This window comes from Mustela nivalis (assembly GCF_964662115.1).
Source record: "Mustela nivalis genome assembly, chromosome: 7".
NCBI lineage: Eukaryota > Metazoa > Chordata > Mammalia > Carnivora > Mustelidae > Mustela > Mustela nivalis.
This window is the reverse complement of record NC_139026.1, coordinates 56,858,590-56,884,424: the sequence shown is the minus strand read 5'-3', so window position 1 is coordinate 56,884,424 and position 25,835 is coordinate 56,858,590. Positions and strand designations below refer to the sequence as shown.

Below are 25,835 nucleotides of genomic sequence, written 5' to 3'. Positions count from 1 at the left end.
ACATAATTTGTTCAAATTCACAAAAACTAGGAACAGATGAAGGCAAAACTCCAACACAGTTACGTGCAATTTAAAAACCCTTATCCCTTTTACCCATCAAGATAGCAGAAATAGATGGCATTTTGAAGAATTGGGTATCATCAAGAAAATGATACCTGAGGGAACTCCAAGCTTTAAAATAACTAATATTAAGTTATCACATGGGAACTTTCCTAAAACAGCTCCCAAGGTAAAAGATGATTTTTTTTTTTAACTGACTTTAAACATTGTCGGGAAATAGTGTTTTCATTTTAATCCAAAAATGTACACACACTCACATGTCAGACCTCTTGTCTTTCACTATTCCATTTTATTTTCAGTATTTTCTCTTCCTTTCCTCCATCCCTCCCTCCCCCTCTCTCTCACTGGTCTGTCCCCATCTCTCTGTCCCTCCCTTCTTTCCCTTTCTCTCTTCCTCCTCCTTGAAATTCTGGACAGTCGTATAAAAAGGTTACAAAGGTTCCTGCTTCCCCCTAGTGTTAAGTGTCTAGAAGTGGCAGTCGCATAAGGAAAATTAGCAAAACTCTACAAACAGTAGGAGTAAAATGACACTTAAAAACCTTTAGAGTTTTTGGAGGCAGGGGGCCAACAGGGTGAGAGGAAAGAATCTATGATCACTGACAGTCTAGTTAACCTCACACGGCCTCAGGAAATGCTCTTGTGTCAGGGAAGTTAGATTATCCCCTTCTCACAGTTGTCTTGTGGGTTGAGATAAGACCTATACTAAAGGGTCTTGAAGCACAGTACACTCCCAATAAGAGGGAACTATTATTTACTTTTGACAGATCTGTAAGGTAGAAAATGGAGACTCAGCACTGTTTACTTATTTTCTTTAATTAACTCAGCCAGCGAGCTGTAGGACTAAGCCCATAATTCAAGTTTTCAGACGCTAGTGCTCTTCCTCACACCTCGATCTCCCAAATGGATAGCTGATAATGAGGAATCTTGAGAATTTTAAAAGGATTAAAAGGATATTTCATACACCACCTGTGTTTTCCATTAAATTTAAAAATATGCATTTCAATGATCTCTGGTCCTATCTCCAGAATTGGGTCTTAAAGTTGCAGGAAGAGAAGTGCACAAAGATGTACGTTCAGGGGCGCCTGGGTGGCTCAGGAAGTTAGGCATTTGCCTTCGGCTCAGCTCATGATCCCAGGGTCCTGGGATCAAGTACCGAGTCCAGCATCCGGCTCCCTGCTCATCAGAGAGCCTGCTTCTTCCTCTCCCTCTGCCCTTCCCCCTGCTTGTACTCTCTCTCTCTCAAATAAATAAATAAAATCTTTTTTTTTTAAGATTTATGTCCAAAACACGTTCACAAATCATTACTTACAACAGTACAAAGTTGAAATCAAGCTAAGTATATTTATTCAACAATCCTTTGTACAAATAATGATAATTGTTCTTATTTATTTATTTCATTTACTTCTTGGTACAAGATGCTGTTTTAAGAATGAGGAACAGATCAAAGCATCCAATGAGGTAGATGCTATTATGTTCTATTCACTGATCATCTGTTTCTGAGAGAGCTCCATGGAACCACTCCACATTTCACTGCACCGTAGCCCCTCAGGTGGACCATTGTTCAACAGTGAAAAAAAAAAAAAATCATGTTTTCGGTAATTATTAAATTATATGGAGATGTGTTTACATTTAAAATGTTAAGGGAAAAAACAGTATGAAAAATTGCATACTATTTCAGTCCTAAATTTGTGTGTGTATGCAGGTGTGTGCATGTAGGTGCATGTGTGTGTGTGTGTGTGTGTAGCATCAAAATCTAAATCTAAATAGTATCTTTTTCCAGGGGATAGGTTATGGGTAATTTTGTGTCCTCTTTAATACTTGTCTGAATATACTGACCTTTTTTTTTTTAAGATTTTTATTTATTTATTTGACAGAGATCTCAAGTAGGCAGAGAGGCAGGAGAGAGAGAGGAGGAAACAGGCTCCCCGCGGAGCAGAGCCGATGTGGGGCTCCATCCCAGGACCCCTGGGATCATGACCTGAGCCGAAAGCAGAGGCTTAACCCACTGAGCCACCCAGGTACCCCTGAATATTCTGAACTTTTGTAATGAGACAGAACTGCTACAATTGTTAGATGAAAAACTATCTTTAGAGTGCTAAAAAAAAAAAAAAAAAATGCCAGAATTTCTAAGAACGGGATTTTGTTTCTCTTCACAGTTAAATACTGAATCGGGAAGTATAGCTGGGAAAGATTTGCAAGAAAAACAATTACCCCAGCGACTGGAGATAGAGGCAGGATGTTCAAATGAAAGGGAATTGCCTGAGAGAGGGTGTTTAAAGAGCACATGTGAGGCATTAACTTGGCATGCTGGACCCTACTTTTGATCGGTGTCAGCTGTTCCAAGGCTATCTTCTGACACTAGTCATTAGGATTCACTATAGAACTAGTGTGGACAGGGCTCTGATGCCTTCCAAAGAGAAAATAGGGAAGAGCTGTGACCCCAACAGTTATAATTTCTGGGATGGAGACTTTCAAAGTAACAGTGGAAAGCAGCAACAAGAGCCTTCTTTCTGACAGTAATCCTCAAAGGTGTGCTGCTTCCTATCAGCCCCTTCTGGGCAGGGCCTATCAGCAGCACCAAATGAGCGAGACATAGGCCCACCTTGAGGTGGCATCTCCCCAGCAACCTGCGTGAGCCAATCAAATCACTCGCAATGGAAACCTGCAGCTGCAGATAATGTCACTTGGCCCCAAACACTGTACAGCATGTGCCTTTCCTGTCTTCCTGAGAAAGTTAGGGTTGAACTGCTGAGCCTGACCCTTAACAGGCCTTTGGAATTCCCCCCTACACAGACCAGATAAGGGATTTTTTTTTTTTTTTAATAGGAAACTAACAAGTTCGCTCTTACAATCCCTTATTTGGTGTAGCGATCTGGCTATTTCACAGAGATTTCAGCTCTGCAAATAAACTGGAGACCATAGCTTCCCTCGGAGAAACTGCTGGTTAGAGGTAGTCAACAGAAATCTCCACAAGACATGAACAAGGAAAGGTCTTGCTGAGACTCACCCAAAGGAAATCCTGGAGGAGAATGCTGAGCCCTTATTTCACAATGAAGCAGCAAGAGTGGGAAGGATTTGTAACACAAATGAATATCGACCATTGACCAACAGAGGCAGAAGGATTCTCCCAACTACTACCGCAGACCCCACGATGAGACTCTGGCTCCTCCCCGGGCCGCTTCATCTCCTACTGCTGTTCTCTGGCCTGCAGACCCCCACCTGGAGTTCTGAGGTAGGGCGCAATTGAGGAGGTGATTTCTTTATGGTCAGAGCTTCACTGGGGCGCTTTCCTGGTGACAATCTTTAAGTGACCTTTGGTCACTTGGGATCTAATTTCATTCAGACATTTTTTAAAAGATTTTTTATTTTATTTATGGGACAGAGTTGGGGGGGGCATAAGCAGGGGGAGTGGGAGAGGGAGAAGCAGGCTCTCCACTGAGCAGGGAGCCCAATGCAGGACTGGATCCCAGGACCCTGGGATCATGACCTGAGCAGGAAGTAGACACTTAACCAGCTGAGCAACGGAGGCACCCCTCATTCAGACTTTTTAACCAATAATGCTACTGAAGGTGTTGAAAGCAATTCTTAAAGATTGTGGAATGCTTTAGAGTTTATAAATTTGGCATTAATGGAAGCTAGAGGCATAATGTGATTTTCTTGATTCTCCATAAAATTTAAGTAAAACATTGCTTCTGTAGGACAAATGATATAAAATAAAGTCTATTTGGCTTTCGACTGTTTCATAGGGATCAACTCAAAAGAAGTATTATAATTTAAAGTTCTATATAATAAAAAATAACCTAATGTTAAGAGATAACAGAGTACATATTTGAGATGTAGTGATATATTAAAATGTTTAGAGCTCACAGGATGTAACAGAACATGATATGGTTGACTTTGTTTTGTTTTGGCTTAAATAGATTCTGTAGGCCTATTTGTAAACCTTCTTTAAAGAGTTATTGGTAAAAATCATGTAAGCGGTCTTAAAAATCTGCTCCATTTTACACACACCTAGATGTCTTCTCATCATAAGTAATAGTAAAACACCAAATGGTGTGGTTTTGAGCTTCAGCTGCAACATCTTTGATGTTGACTAGATGGGATCTTATTTCTTAATATAAGGAGTGCTATTTATTACAAATGCATTGTTTCTTTGCTAAGAAGAAAACATCTTGGAATTTGGATAGTTGAAAATATGGCTCTTAAAAAATAGACTGATGATACTTAATGGACTTGTATTTAAATCTCTAACCTCAGTTTAATATGGACTAGATATTCGTCCATTGAAGGGCATCTTGGTTCCTTCCATAGTTTGGCAACTGTAGCCATTGCTACTATGAACATTGGGGCACAGAAGGCCCTTCTTTTCACTATGTCTGTATCTTTAGGGTAAATACCCAGTAGTGCAATTGCAGGGTCATAGGGAAGCTCTATTTTTAATTTCTTAAGGAATCTCCACACTGTTTTTCAAAGTGGCTGTGTTCCAACATTGTAACCATTACCACTAACACATGTTGTTTACTGTCTTGTTAATTTTGGCCATTCTAACTGGTGTAAGGTGGTATCTCAATGTGGTTTTGATTTGAATCTCCCTGATGGCTAGTAATGATGAACATTTTTTCATGTGTCTATTAGCCATTTCTATGTCTTCTTTGAGAAGTGTCTGTTCATGTCTTCTGCCCATTTTTTGACATGATTATCTGTTTTGTGTATGTTGAGTTTGAGGAGTTATTTATAGATCTTGAATATCAGCTCTTTGTCTGTATTGTCATTTGTGAATATCTTCTCCCATTCCGTGGTCCATATATACTATGCAGTATTATGCCCCCATCAGAAAGGATGAATACCCAACTTTTGTATCAGCATGGACGAAAGTGGAAGAGATTATGCTGAGTGAAATAAGTCAAGCAGAGAGAGTCAATTATCATATGGTTTCACTTATTTGTGAAGCATAACAAATAGCATGGAGTACAAGGGGAGTTAGAGAAGAGAAGGGAGTTGGGGGAAATTGGAAGGGGGGACGAACCATGAGAGACTGTGGAATCTGAGAAACTAACTGAGGGTTTTGGGAGGGAGGAGGGTGGGAGGATGGATGAGCCTGGTGGTGGGTATTGTGGAGGGCACGTATTGCGTGGAGCACTGGGTGTGGTGCATAAACAATGAATTCTGGAAAACTGAAAGAAATTTTAAAAATAAATTAAAATTTTAAAAATATGGACTAGATATTAATAAATAACATTCAATTGACTACCCATGGGAAATTGTCTCTTTCTCATTCCTGGTTTCTAGGAGGAGGGACTGTCCTAGGCACAGTCCTGAGCACTGTACCACTCCCCTGGTGGTGGGCAATTTTAGTTGATTGGTAACATCAGGAATAATAACTAGGCATTCTGAGTTTGACTCTGGTCTTCCTCCCCCTGGGAGTTAGCCTTACAGAAAAGGGCATGAGCTCTGTGTTCCTCTATGACAAGAGTCTTATCTTTGTGCTGGCCACAATCCAACACTGTCTGCAGCTCAGTGGGCAAGTCTGCCTTGTTCTGTGGTATAGTCTTAACAAGTCTACTTGCCATCAAACCTAAAGATGTGTGCCCCAACAATTCAGCAATGAAGGTGATATTTTAACCTTCATACATGCTCTGTTTTCCTCATTTTTAAATCAGATCCTGGTCAAAAGAGAAGGCTGTTATTTACTGGGGACCCTTTGGGAGAACCCAACATTACTCATCACTGAAGTTTTTTCTTAGGTGAAGTTCAAAACTTAATATGGGTTTTAGGTATTCATAAAAGAGATATTTATTAACACCTATGACAGAATGTGAAGGGCTTTAACAGGAGAAACAGAAAGTATACATAAACTTTAAGATTATAATTTTTTTTCTTCAAAGTACTATGCAAAAATACTGGTTTTGGTTATACAAGAAGGGTCACTTCCTCCCTGGGGAGGTGAGTCTTTTGAACTTCTAGTAATATTTATCAAACCAAATTCAATCTCTGGCACAGATCACTGATGCAGGATATACTAGGGCAGGGTAATGATTATGAGTGAAACTTATTCTAGCAAATACATTTTGAGAAGATGTGGCTTTATGGAGGATAGCAAGTCAACCAGAACATCCACCACCTGATTTGAAAAGTTAAAGTCGAGATTTTTCTTTTTTTATAGGTTGCAGTTAACGTCGACTTTGACTTGGCACCAGATTCCTTTGATGATCAGTACCAAGGCTGTAGCCCACAGGTCATGGAGAAGCTACGCCAAGGGGATTATTTCACAAAAGAAATAGAAGCACATAGAGATTACCACGGGGTCTGGAAGAAAGCCCACTTAACCTGGTTGAACAGAGCCAAAGATATCCCCAAGAACATGAATATTACACATGTTCTGGCCATCTTGGTTTATACATCAAACAACAGTGTCCACACAAGCTTCACCAAAGCCATGGCCAATGCTGGGAGGTCTCCACAGCATTATGAACGTTCATTCCATTTCAAGTACCTACACTACTACCTGACCTCAGCGATCCAGCTGCTAAGGAAAGAAATGGTCATGAAGAATGACTCTCTGTGTTTTGAGGTGTATCATAAGATGAAGGGTATCAATTTGGAAGCCTACAGTGGTGCCACCATCCGATTTGGCCAATTCCTCTCCACCTCTCTCCTAAAAGAAGAGGCACAGAAGTTTGGGAACCAAACTCTATTTACCATATTTACCTGCCTGGGTGCACCTATACCAGAAGACTCTCGCAAGAAGGAGGTCCTGGTCCCTCCCTATGAGTTGTTCAAAGTTGTAAATATGAGCCATCATCCAAGGGGAAATTGGTTGCAGTTGCGATCCGCTGGGAACATGAGCACATACAACTGTCAGCTGCTAAAAGGTATTATATTATCCATCTAAACGGAATCTATTCTTTTTTTTTTAAACTTTAAGATTTTATTTTTATTTATTTGACAGAGAGAAATCACAAGTAGGCAGAGAGGCAGGCAGAGAGAGAGAGAGAGAGGAGGAAACAGGCTCCCTGCTGAGCAGAGAGCCCGATGCGAGACTTGATCCCAGGACCCTGAGGTCGTGACCTGAGCCGAAGGCAGCGGCTTAACCCACTGAGCCACCCAGGTGCCCCATAAACGGAATCTATTCTTATCAGGATCACAGACAACTATTCTTTTTAAAAAGTTATTTTTCTGAGTAGGGCTTATTGGGGACCAGGCCAAAAATATGGAAATTGGCCTTCAGGAATGGTGGAACTGACAGATTAGAGAAGACTTGCCTTATTCCTGGTTTCCCTCCCCTTCTTTCTCCTCAACTACTTCTGGAAAAAATGTGTTTCTTCAGTGGCTCTAATATGTGGGGCATTCTAGACACAGAGAGTAAACCTCTACTGGAAAAGATAGCACATAAAATATAGCATTTTTACCTTCACCCTCAAACTCTCTTTTGCTTTTTGTTTTGTTTTGTTTTTGTCATGGTCATTACAGGAAAAGGGAGTGCTGTGAGTAAAGCAGGGGGTATGACTTAGTCACTTACTCTTATCTCTTACCCATCTTCTATGTTCCAGGAACTGGGATGGGAGGCATCATGTGATATGAGATGAATAAAGCAAAATCACTATCCCAGGAGGAGTTTTAGTCTAATAAGAAATGGAAATATGAGCAAATGTCCACACTCGAAAGCACGAAGCAATACACCAGACGCTCAAGGAATGGATGTGGCTTCTCAGTGTAGGAAGCTACTCATTCTTTCTGTGAGAAAGTCTTCACCATCAAGGACCCCATGGGACTTGAAGTAGGGATGGGGGTTTTCAGTGAAAGAAGAGAGGAAAAGTCATTTCAAGCAGAAAAGAGCATATGCTGAATGACAGAGCTTTCAATCAGCCAGTGTCTTTAGGGAATCTCCACAATTCTGGATGGCTAGAATGTAGGAGGTACAGGACACGGGAGGAGCATGGGAGTCAAAAAGGAATACGGGATGGGTTGGGGTGGAGAGACTTCTGATGGGCCAGATGGTTAAAACTCTTGTATTCTATGCTAAGGACTTTCAAACTCCATGCTATAGGTAATGAGAAGCCACTGGAAATTTTTAAGGAGTGGAATATCAGTTAGATCAGTATTTTAGCAAGGGCTCTAATGATATGGTGGAAAATGAACTGAAACAGGAGAAACTGAAGATACCACAGAACAACAACAACAAAAATATATTGCTAAGATCTTTTGTAGAAAAATAGGTAGCCAACTCCACTCTGTCCCTGTATGTTACCAGCCACAGTCTCTGCACAAAATGGTAGTTCTGTGGCAAGTGCTATGCCCTGTTTGATTCAGAAAGAAGATCGTCCTTATCCACACGTACATTTCTTCACACTCACACTTGACTGCAGTGTCTACCTTCAGAATATCCCTGACTCTTTCTCGAGTCTGTCATTATTGCTACTGTTAGTAATTCAGGCTATCAGCATTGCTCAGCATTTTGGGGCTGCAGTGTTACAGTGATCCTGAAATTGGCTTCCATGCTGAGGTCTTGGGCCTGCTTACTCAGGCCTATCTGCAAACCCAGACCAGGAGAGAGGTGACTTATCAATACTTTTATCTCTTGCCTATCCTTAGAAGTGTGGCAGGCAACAATAAGGGTGGAATGAATATCTGTTCCACAGAACCAAGAGATTAGTATTTGCAGAAGAGAATGAAAAACTAGAGTATGAAGCAGTGAGATTTTGATACCAAACAAGAACATGCGTAATCAGTTTCCAGGGTCCTTTAGAACTATACTGTTGCTTCATCCTCATAGAATGAAGCTGAGACAGAAAAATTTTTGTACTAGGTTGATAAGCACAGTATTAAGTAATATTAAGTAAAAAGTTGTAGTACATTTACATCAAAGGGTAGGAAACTGAGAAAAAGGAATATAAAATAGAAACTATTACCCATACTCCCTACTCTGTAAGTCTCAAAGGAAACTATTTCAAGGTTCTTCCCACCAAATTAACGATCTTTGCTTGCCTGTCAGAAAGCTACTCAAACACAACTGGGAGTTGAGGCTTAACTCGAGTAGTCATGCACACTGCTAGACTCTGGAAGCTTGGCTGGTCTTGACTGGGTATTTGAAATCACAAATCATACTTAAGGTAGTCAGTAAACTCATATTGCTCTGTAAGTTCTTTATGGGCAGGCCTGTGACAACATAGTATTTAAGAGTCTGGCATTAATCCAGGCAGTTTGACCCCAGATCTACTCTGTCTCGATTCCTATCCAACTTGTACCATTTTTCAGCTGTGTCCTCAGTCCAGTTGTTTAAACTTCCTATGTTCTTCTACTATGTAAGGAGCATCATAATAGAGCCCCACAGGGTTTTTGTGAAAATAAAACAAAATACAAAAATATTTCTACATGATCTAGCATGTAATAAAGGGTAAATAAGTGTTAACCACTATCAACTTCAGTCTCCTGGCACATAAAAATGTTCAATCTACATTTGTTGAAAAAAAAAAAATCTGTATTTGTTGAACAGCAAAAGATAAAGCATTCTCTTTCAATGCTTCTAAGTGGTCTTGTCTTTGGGTCAGATGACCAGATAACTCAATTGACTAAAGACAATTTCAATATTTGCTAGAAAGAGAAAGTATTCTAGAAAGCTCAACCCTTAGTCAAATATAGGGAACTATAGCCATGATGTAACTGATCTGGAATGTGGTCATTTGCAATGTGAGTTACTACATCTAAATTCTTCCTGGAAATTCACCACTGTGCAGTCTTGGGAAGAGATTGTAAATGGCAGAAGAAAATGACCCCTGGTCGTAGAAGGTGATATTTTGGTCAGAGACATCACGTGGTAGGCCAAGAGCTGGAGCTGGAATGTCTTCCCAGCCGGCACAACCACAAAACTATTTGGGAGATTGAAAGAGGGAGAAGAATCAGCTCGAGGTGTCGGGATGCTGCTCTTCCTTTGACTTCATTGGCTCTGGCTGAAAGTTGCAGAGAAGGCTGCTCCATTCTCCGGTTCTGCCTTCCCTAAACCTCACATGGAAGCCCACTAGGGAAGCCTCAAGGCTGCCATTGGCTGGTTGTTAGCACAAACACTTTAGTTGAGGATAAAAAGACTATATTATCTCGAGATATAGATCCACCTATCTCTACGGATTACCAAAAAAAAAAAAAAAGGTTGATTAACCTCATGATGCTTTCAGCTATTTGCTGCTATGGTGTCTGTTTTCTCAAAAAGTAAGCAGTTTCTGAAACTTTCCTTAAGACATTTCTGTTAACTAACAAATAACAACTTTACTTATCCCAACATCGTGGAGCAGTACTGGGTTGATCCATACATGAACAATGGGAGGAGGGAAGTGCTGTATTTTTCTTTTCTGGGAGTCCTTCGCTGGGAGGGAGGAAGATCAGTGGATCCTCCCCAGACCTGCTTTTCTAGCTAACTGCTATTGTCTGCCATCAACCTCCCAGTTGGGATTCCCAGAAGGTATTCTAGAGGACTGATATCCAATTCCTCATGAAACTGGTATCCTCTCAAGAGACTCTTTCTTATGCCTTCAGTTTTTTTCCCAAGCAGAAGCCCCAAGCTATTCTACATATAAAAAGTCCCTCTGAGCCAGTGACTTGTTTCCTCTCTTGTTCCCTCTTAATCTGACAGACATCATATTTGAAAGACAACACTAACACTTTTAAAATTGGTCAGCCAAGACACCAGAACTCTCCCAATGAAAAGACAATAGAATTAAAAAAAAAAAAAGACAATAGAGAATATAGCTTCCCCAGACCTTAGATTTATTTCGAAATTAGTTCTGTTAACTTGAACCTACAGTTCTCAATTTTAAAGAGTATTCATAAATCTGTTGCCTTCAGAGTCAATAGGTCAAATTGGTAGCATAATATATTTAAGCAAGGGCATTTGCAAAGAAAAAGTTGTTTAAGACATTCTACACTAACAGCCCTCCCTTCTAATTCTTCTCTCACCCCTCTTGTGACCTATACTGGTTACCATAGAAACAGATATTTTCATGCCCATTGAAAGACTCAAAATATGTTAGTTATTTGTCCATAAATGTTGCTTTGTTCAGGAAAATGATCCGTGCCAAAAATCTGTAAACACACAAATACATACTCTGTTCTGTATCATTGGATTCACAAAGAAGGATTTATTTATGGAAATGTTTCACATAATCAAAATTCTTAAGAATTTTTCTAGAAAAAATACAGTCAGTTTTTGTAGTAAGCCTGGTTTAATATGCTAACTTTGCCAGTTACTGGCAGTGAGAATGTGGGCAAAGGCTTGGTCCCTGTGTGTCTCCATTTCTTTATAGGTAATATAGGGGGAAATGTAATGAAACCTTCCCTATAGGATTCTGGCAAGTGCGAAGTGACTTAAGCATGTAAAAGCTCTTAGATCAGATTCTGACATTAGTAAGTACTCAAAACTTGCTGCTACTATTACTGTTACATATTATTTATTTTATTTACTTCCTGTTTCCTGTTTTCTCTTCCCCTGGGCTTTATCTCAACTTAGTGTTCCCTAGTTGTGGCAGCACATTAACCTTGAAGTAGAGTGTCTGTCTCTGCTGAATGGATGAAAGAATGAGTAATTGAGAGGTGGCTCAGGCTGTTAAGCGTCTGCTTTCTGCTCAGGTCATGATCCCAGGGTCCTGGGATTGAGTCCGGCAATGGGCTCCCTGCTCAGCAGGGAGGCTGCTTCTCCCTCTTCTCCCTGCTCAAGCTCTCTCTCGCTATCTCTGTCACTGTCTCTGTCTCTCTCTTTCTCAAACAAATAAAATCTTAAAGAGAAAAGGAAAGAATGAATAATTGAATGAATCTAGGAGACCACACAGCATGGTAGAAAAAAGAGAATAAACTTTGGAGTCAGGAAGCACTGGACACATATGTTAGTAGCTATGTGGCCTTGTGTGAATAACAACCTATGAGCCTGTTCTTCATTTATAAAATGGGGCAAAGGGGAGCATTGTGGCAGTACTTGGCATCCACCCTCTCAAACACAATTGAAAAACTCTTCCATATTGCACATGGAAGTGGGATAAGAGTTCAGTGGCACAAATGTGTGTTTCAGTGATATTGACAGTGAAGAAAAAAACAAAGGAAGAGACAGAAGAAACAATGTTTACCAGTGCCAACTATTTCCTAGATAACTCTCTAAAAGAGTAATACTCATTAATCTCCACATTTTGACAGAAAAAGGCTGTAGATAGCATTTGCCTCCAAATATCAGATTAAATAGGTATACTGTATGTCAGTTTTAGTTTTTTTCTGCTTTTTTCAAGGGATTGAGTATTTCTTTCTGAACAATCTGATATTTTGCAGATTCAGAGTTCATGAAATACAAGCTATATTATGTATTTCTCCCTAAACTATATACCGTTAGGCCATATTGATCAAATTAAATTATAATCCACAAAAATATTATACTTACATAGCAAATCTCATTCACAGAAGGTTTTCACACACACTATCTGTTTAATTCTTATATCCATGCTGTACATTGGTTACTGACCCAACTATACTGGTGGGAATACTGAGGTTGAGAGAGGTTATATGGTTTGTATGAGATTATTCAGTTTATAAATGACAAAAGTAAGACCTTTTCCCATGTTTTATGACAAAAAGCCCAGGACAATGTTCTCTATAGACTGCTTTCAGGAGATTTATTTGTCCGTTCAAAAATATTGTTAGGAACCTACTATTCGTCTCAGTCCTCTGTGACTGTAACTGCATTATAACTCACTTCATACACACGTAAACATACAAGTACACACATATGTATAACAAGACAATCATTCACAGTACACATGTTGTTAACTCTCTGGTTTTTTATTCTAACGCTTTTTATCACATTATTGGAATGAAGGTCATAATAAAACATTAATGCATCACAACCTCCAATTTGAAAAATACTCTATTAGATACAGAGGGGGAAAAAAGCATTGAATAGATAGTCTAGAAGAAAAGCAAAAACAAATGCAAAAGTAAATTTAATGTGAGTTATCCTTAAATGAAAGATTTCATAGACACTTAATTCACAAATGCTTTTCATTTATTCCCCTAAAGAAAGATATTGTCTGTGTAAAAATAATGATAATAATAGTGTGAGGTAGAAATGTTAATGACTGTAAGAAAGAGAAAAAGTAACAAGAGAGGAAAGAAAAGTTACATTAACCTGAGAAAATAAAATTAAAGTAAGCTTTTTTAATATCCTAGTTATGAGAAAGGGGGCTGAAGAGGTGGTTTTGAAGAACGAATATGACTACAAAATAGTAATATCTGTATGTTTGTCCTTATTTGAGCATCAGTCATTATAGTAGCCATGAAGCAAAGTAAAGGGGAATGGTAGTGACCCTAGAATTTGCAACAGTCTTGAGATGAGATGCTCTCGTTTTACAGATAAGAAAGCTCAGGTCCAATGAAAGTACCTAACATAAAGGTCATCTAGGGACAAAGCTTCAACACTTCCAGCTAATCACTTCCAGTAACCATAATTTCTACCCACTACATTGTTTCACTGTCAGTCAATAATCTCTGATAACTCTTCAGTAAAATCATATTCCATTAAAAAGTTAGAAAGAACAGAGTCAGAGGTCCTTGTGATCTCAGCCTCAGTGAAGAGAAAACAAAACAAAAACTGTTAGGGAATTACTGTAGTGAATGAGTCATATTAATGGTCTCAAGGTCCCTGTGAGAATTCAGATAATAAACTAGACTAAAATTTAAAATAATAAATTGTAACAGGAACTTTAACAGAAGTTTAGAAACATTATGCATTATTACTTTTCCTTGTCTACTGTTAATGGTAAAAATTGATTTTAAAAATTGTATTTACAGAATTCCAAGAAATTCCAGGAAACTCTAAGGATTTTATGCATTATTATGTGAAAGTAATGGGAAAATATTTCTCCATCATGTGGTCAATATTGAGGCAATCACAGAGTTAAAAGTCTTCCTGAACCCAAGCATCTTTTCTACCTTAAACAGTCAGTGAAGTCTAGTTGAAAAGGAAATCCTTCTCTTTAGAACATTTTGTGGTATATGGAGAAATGATACTGTAGCTAAAAAGATAGAGTTAAGCCAGACTGCCTGAGCTGGAATGCTGCCTTCAGTGCACACTAGATGTGCGCTTAGTGGTAAGTTTCTCCACATGTCTGTGTCACTGTTTGATGACACTGACAATGAGAATAATGAGAATAAATACCTCGTACATTTCCTGTGAAGATTAAATGAGCTAATTGATAAGAAGTGCTTAAAACAGACCACAGCACAGAGTAAGTTGCTAATCAATGTCAGCTTTCATAATGGTGATGAAGGTGATGATAATTAAAATGGTGATGGTGCCACTGGGGACAATAAAGATGGAAAATCATGGGCTCTCACACACCAACTAGCCGGGAACCTGGAGTAAATCTCTGAACTCCTTGGTGCTGTTCCATCTGCAAAATGAGCAAGCTGAATTCTGCTGGTTAGAAAAAATTTTAAGGGCGCCTGGGTGGCTCAGTGGGTTAAGCCGCTGCCTTCAGCTCAGGTCATGCATGATCTCAGGGTCCTGGGATCGAGTCCCACATCAGGTTCTCTGCTCAGCAGGAGAACCTGCTTCCTCCTCTCTCCTTGCCTGCCTCTCTGCCTACTTGTGATCTCTCTCTGTCAAATAAATAAATAAAAATCTTTAAAAAAAAGAAAAAAGAAAAAATTTTAAGAGGATACTTTTTTAAAGTAGCAAACTTCAAATATTTTTATTAGGAATTTTCTAAGTTAAAAAAAAAAGTGAATCAAAGGAGAAATGAGGTTGCTTTTTTAAAAAATAAACTCTACTCCTTAAAAGTTCTCTTTGTGTTCATTTTTACAGGTTCCAGCAAAAAGTACAACCCCGCTCCTGTGGTTATTGCTTCTCTCTCCTTTTTGACCAGTGTCGTCACCTCTTTCAAAAGTGGAGTGTAAAGGAAACTTGGGGTTTTGCTTTCTCTGTGCCTTTCTGCTTGATGCCAGTCAGGGCATCCTGAATACCCTCGGGGAATCACTCTGCCCAGTTATCAACTGATGTAACACTCGCTCCGCTCACTGCCTGAGAGCAGACCTGGAACTCAGTGTATTTCTTCTCCATGGATAGAGAGATTCATCAGGAATAGAAAAGGACCCAGTCAGAACTAGTGAGATACGGTCATGGTAATTTTTTGGAATTGGGTTTGGGAGTGGGATGGGAGCCTTTTAACTGAGTGGAGATGGATGAAAGCAGAATGAGTATGAGCCCACAGCTGCTAGCCACTCTCTTGCCACCAGGAGGGGAGACTCTATCTCCTTGAGAATGGAGCAAACACAATGAAGGAAGAACTGAAAAATGGAAGAAAAAAAAAAAAAAAGAGTTCTGGGGCACCTCGGTGGCTCAGTCTTTAAGCATCTGCCTTCAGCTAAGGTCATGATCCCAGGATCCTGGAATCAAACCCCATGGGGATCCCTGCTCAGCAGGAAGTCTGCTTCTCCCTCTCACTTTGCTTCTGTTACCTCTCTCAATGTGTCTCTCTCTGCCAAATAAATAAATAAAATCTTTTTTTAAATAAACATATAATGTATTTTTATCCCCAGGGATACAGGTCTGTGAATCGCCAGGTTTACACACTTCACAGCACTCACCATAGCACATACCCTCCCCAATGTCAATAACCCCACCCCCCCTCCCAAATCCCCTCCCCCCAGCAACCCTCAGTTTGTTTTGTGAGATTAAGAGTCACTTATGGTTTGTCTCCCTCCTGATCCCATCTTGTTTCATTTATTCTTTTCCTGCCCCTCAAACTCCCATGTTGCATCTCCACTTCCTTATATCAGGGAGATCATATGATAGTGGTCTTTCTCTGATTGACTTATCTCACTAAGCATGATACGCTCTAGTTCCATCCACGTCGTCGCAAATGGCAAGATTTCATTTCTTTTGATGGCTGCATAGTATTCCATTGTATATATATACCACCTCTTTTTTATCCATTCATCTGTTGATGGACATCTAGGTTCTTTCCATAGATTGGCTATTGTGGACATGGCTGCTATAAACATTCGGGTGCACGTGCCCCTTCGGATCACTACGTTTGTATCTTTAGGGTAAATACCCAGTAGTGCAATTGCTGGGTCATAGGGTAGCTCTATTTTCAACTTTTTGAGGAACCTCCATGCTGTTTTCCAAAGTAGTTGCACCAGCTTGCATTCCCACCAACAGTGTAGGAGGGTTCCCCTTTCTCTGCATCCTCACCAGCATCTGTCATTTCCTGACTTGTTAATTTTAGCCATTCTGACTGGTGTGAGGTGGTATCTCATTGTGGTTTTGATTTGCATTTCCCTGATGCCGAGTGATATAGAGCACTTTTTCATGTGTCTGTTGGCCATATGGATGTCTTCTTTGCAGAAATGTCTATTCATATCCTCTGCCCATTTCTTGATTGGATTATTTGTTCTTTGGGTGTTGAGTTTGCTAAGGTCTTTATAGATTTTGGACACTAGCCCTTTATCTGATATGTCGTTTACAAATATCTTCTCCCATTCTGTCAGTTGTCTTTTGGTTTTGTTAACTGTTTGCTTTGCTGTGCAAAAGCTTTTGATCTTTATGAAGTCCCAATAGTTCTTTTTTCCCCTTGCTTTCCTTGCCTTTGGTGATGTTCCTAGGAAGAAGTTGCTGCGGCTGAGGTCAAAGAGGTTGCTGCCTGTGTTCTCCTCAAGGATTTTGATGGATTCCTTTCTCTCATTGAGGTCCTTCATCCATTTTGAGTCTATTTTCGTGTGTGGTGTAAGGAAATGGTCCAATTTCATTTTCCTCCATGTGGCTGTCCAATTTTCCCAACACCATTTGTAGAAAAGGCTGTCTTTTTTCCATTGGACATTCTTTCCTGCTTTGTCGAAGATTAGTTGACCATAGAGTTGAGGGTCTATTTCTGGGCTCTCTATTCTGTTCCATTGATCTATGTGTCTGTTTTTGTGCCAGTACCATACTGTCTTGATGATGACAGCTTTGTAATAGAGCTTGAAGTCCAGAATTGTGATGCCATCAACTTTGGCTTTCTTTTTCAATATTCCTTTGGCTATTCGAGGTCTTTTCTGGTTCCATATAAATTTTAGGATTACTTGTTCCATTTCTTTGAAAAAACTGGATGGTATTTTGTTAGGGATTGCATTAAATGTGTAGATTGCTTTAGGTAGCATAGACATTTTCACAATATTTGTTCTTCCAATCTAGGAGCATGGAACATTTTTCCATTTCTTTGTGTCTTCTTCAATTTCTTTCATGAGTACTTTATAGTTTTATGAGTATAGATTCTTTGACTCTTTGGTTAGGTTTATTCCTAGGTATCTTATGGTTTTGGGTGCAATTGTAAATGGAATTGACTCCTTAATTTCTCTTTCTTCTGTCTTCTTGTTGTTGTAGAGAAATGCAACTGATTTCTGTGCATTGATTTTATATACTGACTCTTTTTAAATTCCTGTACAAGTTCTAGCAGTTTTGGAGTGGAGTCTTTTGGGTTTTCCACATATATCATCTGCAAATAGTGATAGTTTGACTTCTTTGCCAATTTGGATGTATTTAATTTCTTTTTGTTGTCTGATTGCTGAGGCTAGGACTTCTAGTACTATGTTGAATAGCAGTGGTAATAATGGACTTCTCTGTCGTGTTCCTGACCTTAGCAGAAAGATTTCAGTTTTTCTCCATTAAGAATAATATTTGTGGTGGGTTTTTCATAGATGGCTTTGATAATATTGAGGTATGTGCCCTCTATCCCTACACTTTGAAGAGTTTTGATCAGGAAGGGATGCTGTACTTTGTCAAATGCTTTTTTAGATCTATTGAGAGTATCATATGGTTCTTGTTCTTTCTTTTATTAATGTATTGTATCACATTTATTGATTTGTAGATGTTGAACCAACCTTGCAGCCCTGGAATAAATCCCACTTGGTCATGGTGAATAATCCTTTAATGTACTGTTGGATCCTATTGGCTAGTATTTTGATGAGAATTTTTGCATCTGTGTTCATCAAGGATATTGGTCTGTAATTCCCTTTTTTGATGGGATCCTTGTCTGGTTTTGGGATCAAGGTGATGCTGGCCTCGTAAAATGACTTTGGAAGTTTTCTTTCCATTTCTATTTTTTGGAACAGTTTCAGGAGAATAGGAATTAGTTCTTCTTTAAATGTTTGGTAGAATTCCCCCAGGAAGCCATCTGGCCCTGGGCTTTTGTTTGTTTGGAGATTTTTGATGAATGTTTCAATCTCCTTACTGCTTATGGGTCTGTTCAGGTTTTCTATTTCTTACTGGTTCAGTTGTGGTAGTTTATGTGTCTCTAGGAATGCATCCATTTCTTTCAGATTGTCAAATATGTTGGCATAGAGTTGCTCATTGTATGTTCTTATAATTGTTTGTATTTCTTTGGTGTTGGTTGTGATCTCTCCTCTTTCATTCATGATTTTATTTATTTGGGTCATTTTTCTTTTCTTTTTGATAATTCTGGGCAGGGGGTTATCAATCTTATTGATTTTTTCAAAGAACCAGCTCCTAGTTTCGTTGATTTGTTCTATTGGGTTTTTTTTTGTTGTTGTTTCTATTTCATTGATTTCTGCTCTGATCTTTATGATTTCTCTTCTCCTGCGGGGTTTAGGCTTTCTTTGCTGTTCTTTCTCCAGCTCCTTTAGGTGTAGGGTTAGGTTGTGTATTTGAGACCTTTCTTGCTTCTTGAGAAAGGCTTGTACCACTATATATTTTCCTGTCAGGACTGCCTTTGCTGTGTCCCACAGATTTTGAACTGTTGTGTTTTCATTATCATTTGTTTCCATGAATTTTTTCAGTTCTTTTTTAATTTCCTGGTTGACCCATTCCTTTTTTAGAAGGATGCTGTTTAGTCTCCATGTATTTGGGTTCTTTCCCAATTTCCTCTTGTGATTGAGTTCTAGCTTCAGAGTATTGTGGTCTGAAAATATGCAGGGAATGATCCCAATCTTTTGATACCAGTTGAGACCTGACTTATGACCCAGGATGTGATCTATTCTGGAGAATGTTCCATGTGCAATAGAGAAGAATGTGTAATCTGTTGCTTTGGGATGAAATGTTCTGAATATATCTGTGATGTCCATCTGGTCCAGTGTGTCATTTAAGGCCTTTATTTCCTTGTTGATCTTTGGCTTGGATGATCTGTCCATTTCAGTGAAGGAAAAAGTCCCCTACTATTATTGTATTATTTTCGATGTGTTTCTTTGATTTTGTTATTAATTGATTTATATAGTTAGCTGTTTCCATGTATGGGCATAGATATTTAAAATTGTTAGATATTCTTGTTGGACAGACCCTTTGAGTATGATGTAGTGTTTTTCTTTATCTCTTATTATAGTCTTTAGCTTAAAATCTAATTGATCTAAGGATTGCCATCCCAGATTTTTTTCTGACGTCCATTAGCATGGTATGTTGTTTTCCACCCCCTCACTTTAAATCTGGAGGTGTCTTCAGGTCTAAAATGAGTTTCTTGTAGGCAGAACATTAATGGGTTTTGTTTTTTTAAGATTTTATTTATTTATTCAACAGACAGAGATCACAAGTAGGCAGAGAGGCAGGCAGAGAGAAAGGGAGAAGCAGGCTCCCTGCAGAGCAGAGAGTCAAACGCAGGGCTGGATCCCAGGACCCTGGGATCATGACCTGAACTAAGGCAGAGGCTTTAGCCCACTGAGCCACCCAGGCGCCCCTGGGTTTTGGTTTTTTATCCATTCCGATACCCTGTGTCTTTTGATTGGGGCATTTAGCCCATTAACACTCAGGGTAACCATTGAGAGATATGAATTTAGTGCCATTGTATTGCCTACAAGTTGACTGTTACTGTATATTGTCTCTGTTCCTTTCTGATCTACTACTTTTAGGGTCTCTCTTTGCTCAGAGGACCCCTTTCAATGTTTCCTGTAAAGCTGGTTTGGTGTTTGCAAATTCTTTCAGTTTTTGTTTGTCCTGGAAGCTTTTTATCTCTCCTCCTATTTTCAATGATAGCCTAGCTGGATGTAGTATTCTTGCCTGCCTGTTTTTCTCGTTTAGTGCTCTGAATATATCATGCCAGTTCTTTCTGACCTGTCAGGTCTCTGTGGATAAGTCCGCTGCCAATCTAATATTTTTACCATTGTATGTTACAGACTTCTTTTCCCAGGCTGCTTTCAAGATTTTCTCTTTGTCACTAAGGCTTGTAAATTTTACTGTTAGGTGATGGGGTGTGGACCTATTCCTCAACAGGAATAGGGCATTCCCTATTTGAGGGGTATTCCCTGTACCACCTGGATTTTGATGCTTGTTCCCTTTGCCATATTAGGGAAATTCTCTACAATAATTCTCTCCAATATACCGTCTGCTTCCCTTTCTCTTTCTTCTTCTTCTGGAATCCCAATTATTCTAATGTTGTTTCATCTTATGGTGTCACTTATCTCTTGAACTCTCTCCTCATAGTCCAGTAGCTGTTTGTCTCTCTTTTGCTCAGCTTCTTTATTCTCTGTCATTTGGTCTTCTATATCACTAATTCTTTCTTCTGCCTCATTTATCCTAGCAGTAAGTGCTTCCATTTTTTATTGCACCTCATTAATAGCTTTTTTTATTTCAACTTGGTTAGATTTTAGTTCTTTTATTTATCCAGAAAGAGCTTTTATATCTCCAGAGAGGTTTTCTCTAATATCTTCCATGCCTTTTTCGAGCCTGGCTAGAACCTTGAGAATCATCATTCTGAACTCTAGATTTAACATATTCCCAATGTCCATATTGATTAGGTACCTAGACTTCGGTACTTCCTCTTGTTTTGTTGTTTTTTTTTTTTTTTTGTGGTGAGTTTTTCCACCTTGTCATTTTGTCCAGATAAGGATATATGAAGGAGCAAATAAAATACTGAAAGTGTGGCAAAGACCCCAGGAAAATGCGCTTTAACCAAATCAGAAGAGACCCCAAATTGTGGGGTGGATAAAGGGGATAAAAATAAGTTCAGGGAAAAAAAATTTTAAAAAGAAAAAAAAAATATATATATATATATATATATTAGACTGGTGACTAGAACAGGGCCACCCACTTAATTTTGGGAGTATTTTGGTCTCTTAGAAAAAACTACCTCCTAAAATTTTTAAGAATGAAAAGCATATATAAGAGTAAACAAGATGAAGGGATGGAATATGCCTATAAAGATGAAAAAAAAACTTTTTCAATTTCTAAAAAAGGAGTTGATAAAGTAGGTTGGTTGGGAGAATAAAGAAAAAGAAAGTGTAGAGAATTTGCTCAGGTTGGAGACTGGAACAAGCCCAGAGCTAGATTTAGATTTATTTATTTATTTATTTATTTAGATATATATTTATTTTGATCTATTAGAAAAAGTTGTACCCCAAAAATTTTAGAAGAAAAAACCCTATGTGTATACAAAAAATAAAGTTAGATACAATGAAGGATAAAATATGACTATAATAATGAAGGTTCAAAAAAGATTATTATTTTTTTTTAATGAAAGGTATTGTTAAGATGAACTAGTTTAAAAACGTTTAAAAAGGAAAGGGTAAAAGTTAAACAAAATTTAGAGAAGAAAAAAATAAAATTTAAAAAAATTTAAATTAACTGCAAGACTAAAGAATCATAAGGAGAAAGCCATGAGTTCCATGCTTTGCTTTCTCCTCTGGAATTCCTGTTTTCCTTGGTAAGTGAACTTGGTCTTGGCTGGATTTCTTGTTGATCTTCTGGGGGAGGAGCCTGTTGTAGTGATTCTTAAGTGTCTTTGCCCGAGGTGGAATTGCACCGCCCTTACCAGGGGCCAGGCTAAGTAATCTGCTTGGGTTCGCTTTCTGGAGCTTTTTTCCCTGAACACTTTCCGTAGAGTTCCAGAAGACGGGAATGAAAATGGCGGCCTCCCAGTCTCTGGCCCAGAGGAGCCAAGAGCTCAAGGTCCTACTCCTCAGTGTGCCCTCAGAGAAAAGCACTCAGTCACTCCTGTCTCCCTGGCCTTAAGCTGCGCTCCAAGCTCACCCAGCCTGTGACTGGTTCAAGGTAACCCCGAGCTGAGAGCTCACTCCTCGCTCTGTCTCTGTAGCCGGCTTCCCTGCTCTAATACCTGTGAGCTCTGGGACACTCAGACCCCCCTGATCCTTCTGTGACCCTGTGGGACCTGGGGCCGTGCTGACCCCGCATGAGCCTCACTCCAGTTTAACCTCTGGAGCGATGTCCCTCACAGACTTTTAAAAGCCCTGATTTAGTGCTCCATTGTTCTGCCACTTACTGGAGCCGGCCCCTCCCCCCACAGTCTATCTTCCGTGGCTTTGGATTCACTTCTCCGCCAGTCCTACCTTTCAGCAAGTGTTCTGTTTCTAGAATTGCTGCTTTTCTTCTCTTCAATCTCTTGTTGGATTTGTAGGTGTTTGCACTGGTTTGATAAGCTATCTAGCTGATATCCTGCTACCTGAAGTAGTCTCAGCCTGCCACTTCTCTGCCATCTTGACTCCTCCCCTAAATAAAATCTTTTTAAAAATAAGAGGAAAATAAAAGAAACAGTTCTGATGAAAGAATATGAGCCCCTGGATCCAACTATGCCTGAAACTGGAATCCTGGGTTTTTTAAAAATTACATAAATCAATAAATTATATGTTTGCATAAATAATTTGAATCAGATTTCCCATCTCAAGCAAAGAATTTATGAATACTTATTTTTTTTATTTAACAAGCCTAAATAGGAACAAACAGAGAAGCTTGAGTTTGAAAGCACAGAACAAATTCTTCATCAAATGGAAAAGCTTTGAACCCCGGAGAAATAATTAAAGTGTAGATTTTCTTCCAAGATTTTTATCAGCATTCAAGACCAAACCAGTGTAGACTCAGATAAGAGAAAATATGAAAACTTGAGAAATAAAAGAGTAAGTTAATAAAAGATAGTGAAATCTCATTCACTGGCTATAAGGGAGTGCTACATATGTTTCTAAAATATTACAAAAGTTAGAATTTAAATCCATATGTTAATTTATAGAAGGACTTTATAGAAAATTGGGTTTTAAGTTGTCATCAGAAATTTAGGTACATTTATTAGGAAAGCATGTGGATATATGTGGATATAAAGGAAAAAATGGGGGGGGGGATCTGATAACCAAGTAAATATCAAAGATAAATCGAGTCCCCACTATGTGACAGTAATTAAATAAAAAGAAGTATAAATCACCAAACTTCACAGCTGGGAATGTTCTCCAACTCCCCTCAGTTGCCTACAATATAAATGAGGCAATGGGAGTTGTTTTACCTGATTTCCAAAGACCCTGATACTGGGCTACAGGGGGTCGAGGGGAGGACTAGCTCTATACTTTAAATTATGGAAGTCCATAACACATGCCCCTCTGAGAGTTGGGTAAGAAACAACAAAAGTAAAGTCTGCTCATTTGACCCCAGCAGGACTTTCTAAAGGGACGGTGCCATGAGAGAAGAGACTCAGTGGGGAATTTGCTGCATATAATCACCCAGTTGAGAATTCGAGCATCTAGTATATCATTCTTTCCACAGAATTTTGAGAACAGGGCCACATGCACCTCAGACACCTAGCTTACATTGACCTCTATTCCTAATAAGGCAAGCATAAAATTTCCATAGACCCAATTTTCATGATTTATTGCCCAGGGACCTTGGTAGGTTAGTGGTTACTGAACAGAGAGTCCCATGGGCATGGCTCTGGGAAAAAGATTTGCTGTGAGTTTTTGCAAGTCAACAGAAAAGCTCCAAACATGTTGCAAATTTTTTTTTTCTTGTGCTTTATAAATGCACTTTTTGAGCTATACTGTGTACAAAACACTTTGGGGATTAAAAGTTGAATAATGGGGGCACCTGGGTGGCTCAGCGGGTTAAAGCCTCTGCCTTCAGCTCAGGTCATGATCCCAGGGTCCTGGGATTGAGCCCCACATTGGGCTCTCTGCTCAGCGGGGAGCCTGCTTCCTCCTCTCTCTCTGTCTGCCTCTCTTACTACTTGTAATCTTTATCAAATTTATTTATCAAATAAATAAATAAAATCTTTAAAAAATTAAATAAAAAAATAAAAATAAATAAATTTTAAAAAGTTGAGTAGTGTAAGCCAGATCATCCATGAGTTTACGATCTCTTGGGGGAAATGAAGAACAGAACACCAACAAGTGATAGAGGAAATACCAAAAGAAAGGGGAATATCAAGTCTTCTGTTCACGAGAGCTCAAAAGAGCTTCTGAGGCAAAAGAAGAAGCCAGGAAGACTTCAGGGAGGAGGCAGCATTTGGGTGAGGTCTTGGAACCTTGGGGTGGGAGCAAGGAGTGAGAGGAAGAAGACAGTCAGTGTGGGTATGTGTCAAGCGTTTAGTGCCAAAAAGGATGCAAAAAAAGTGCTCAGAGTTTCGAGAAAAGTGAGATCCCTCTGTCCTACGGTTGGATACAGCTTTCTATTGGAAATAAAGCTCAACAGAGGGCTTCAGATAGAAAAGGAGAGCTGAGTAGAAGAGAAACAGGGGATATAGGAATGATGGGTGTACACAAGGGTCAGGAAATAGATCTGGCAGAGTGAAACTGTAATGTGGGCAGGAGAGGAAAGAGCTACCTGATCAAGCTAAAAGGCCAGCCGAACGCATTGGATCTCCATGAGAGATCAGTCTTCTGAGTAAGAAGCTAGCTGGGTGATCTTAACACATGCACCCAGCACCTGCAGCACCAGAGTCCCTTTCGAACTTGTTAGGAGGATGAACCCTAGGGCCTGATCCCACATCTATAAAATCAGAAACCTAGAACTTGTGTTAAGAAGAAGCCTTCCAGGCTTTTGACTGATGGGATTATGATCCATAAAGGAATTACCAGGTTTTTAAAAAGATAATTCTTCCTCCTGCTGCTATTTTTTTTCTTCACATGCTCCATTTTTATTTGTCTACTTTTCCCTCTAACATGAATCTGTATTGTGTAATTATAACTTTGATAAATTCTCAATCTTTTTCTTTCTTCTTCTTTTTCAGAGTTGATTTAGTTTTTGAACTTTTCTTTTTTCAGAGTTGATGTAGATAAGTAACTTAAAAAATCAAATGAAATTCTTATTGTGGTTACAGAGATTTCCTAAATTATTTGGTAAAGAATTGACATGATTCAAAGTTCATGAAACATTAGAGGAGACCAGTTTCAAAAACTTCATTGTAATTTCTGCTTTTTCCTTCTGGGAGATCTTTGAAGGTAAAATGGATAAATTCACCTGGGTGGTTAAAAGAGCTAGCCCTATAAAGTTGCAGAGTATTTATCTCCTGTGGTAATTTTTATTAATGCTTCTCTCCTTTTTGTGTATGTAAAAAATACTCTAGCTTCACTTATTGTTTTATTTGCATCTTTATGATTCAGTGTTCTAATATGCCTATTTGCTCTGACTTTAAAAATAATAAACCAGTGAAAGAATTTTTCTGTGGAGCTTGATTTATTGAGAGAGACAGGATTCTTGGCCTGAGGTGTCTAATGATCTGAATCAAACTGACTTACACTTTATGAACCCAGATCTTGACTTGGCAAAATTCAATAAACCTTTATTGAATTGGATGCTTTCAGAGACGCTAACACATGCCAAACATTGGCAAGTGATAAGATGTGAAAAAAAAAAAAAAAAAAAGAGGTATTGCAGTATTACAGGACTCCCTCCTCCCTCCCCCCTATGCTGCCCTCCTCCCCCACTTTCTCCCTTCCTTATCTTCATATAGTAAGTACCCTTGCATTTTATTTTGTTGTGCTTCTTGACAGTTCACTTTCTACTCCCCACTATTGCTTCATTCCGTTAGGTCACACTGTGCTCATGGCCT

General features: G+C 39.0%; 1 protein-coding gene across 1 annotated transcript; it reads left to right on the top strand.

The window, feature by feature from the left end:
* The first annotated feature begins 2,779 nt into the window (after positions 1 to 2,779).
* On the top strand, positions 2,780 to 15,603 carry ART4 (ADP-ribosyltransferase 4 (inactive) (Dombrock blood group)). The gene is made up of 3 exons (XM_082742366.1): positions 2,780 to 3,292; positions 6,224 to 6,932; positions 14,894 to 15,603. Exons 1-3 carry the CDS (start codon positions 3,212 to 3,214, stop codon positions 14,983 to 14,985), a joined length of 882 nt encoding a protein of 293 aa, XP_082598492.1. The 5' UTR covers positions 2,780 to 3,211; the 3' UTR covers positions 14,986 to 15,603.
* The last annotated feature ends 10,232 nt before the right edge of the window (positions 15,604 to 25,835 follow it).

Bases quoted from the DNA above. Each gene is read 5' to 3' on its own strand.
- ART4 (XM_082742366.1), top strand. From the start codon at position 3,212: ATGAGACTCTGGCTCCTCCCCGGGCCGCTTCATCTCCTACTGCTGTTC. The intron at 3,293-6,223 runs GTAGGGCGCAAT...CTTTTTTTATAG, and splicing joins CCCCCACCTGGAGTTCTGAG to GTTGCAGTTAACGTCGACTT. The intron at 6,933-14,893 runs GTATTATATTAT...TCATTTTTACAG, and splicing joins CAACTGTCAGCTGCTAAAAG to GTTCCAGCAAAAAGTACAAC.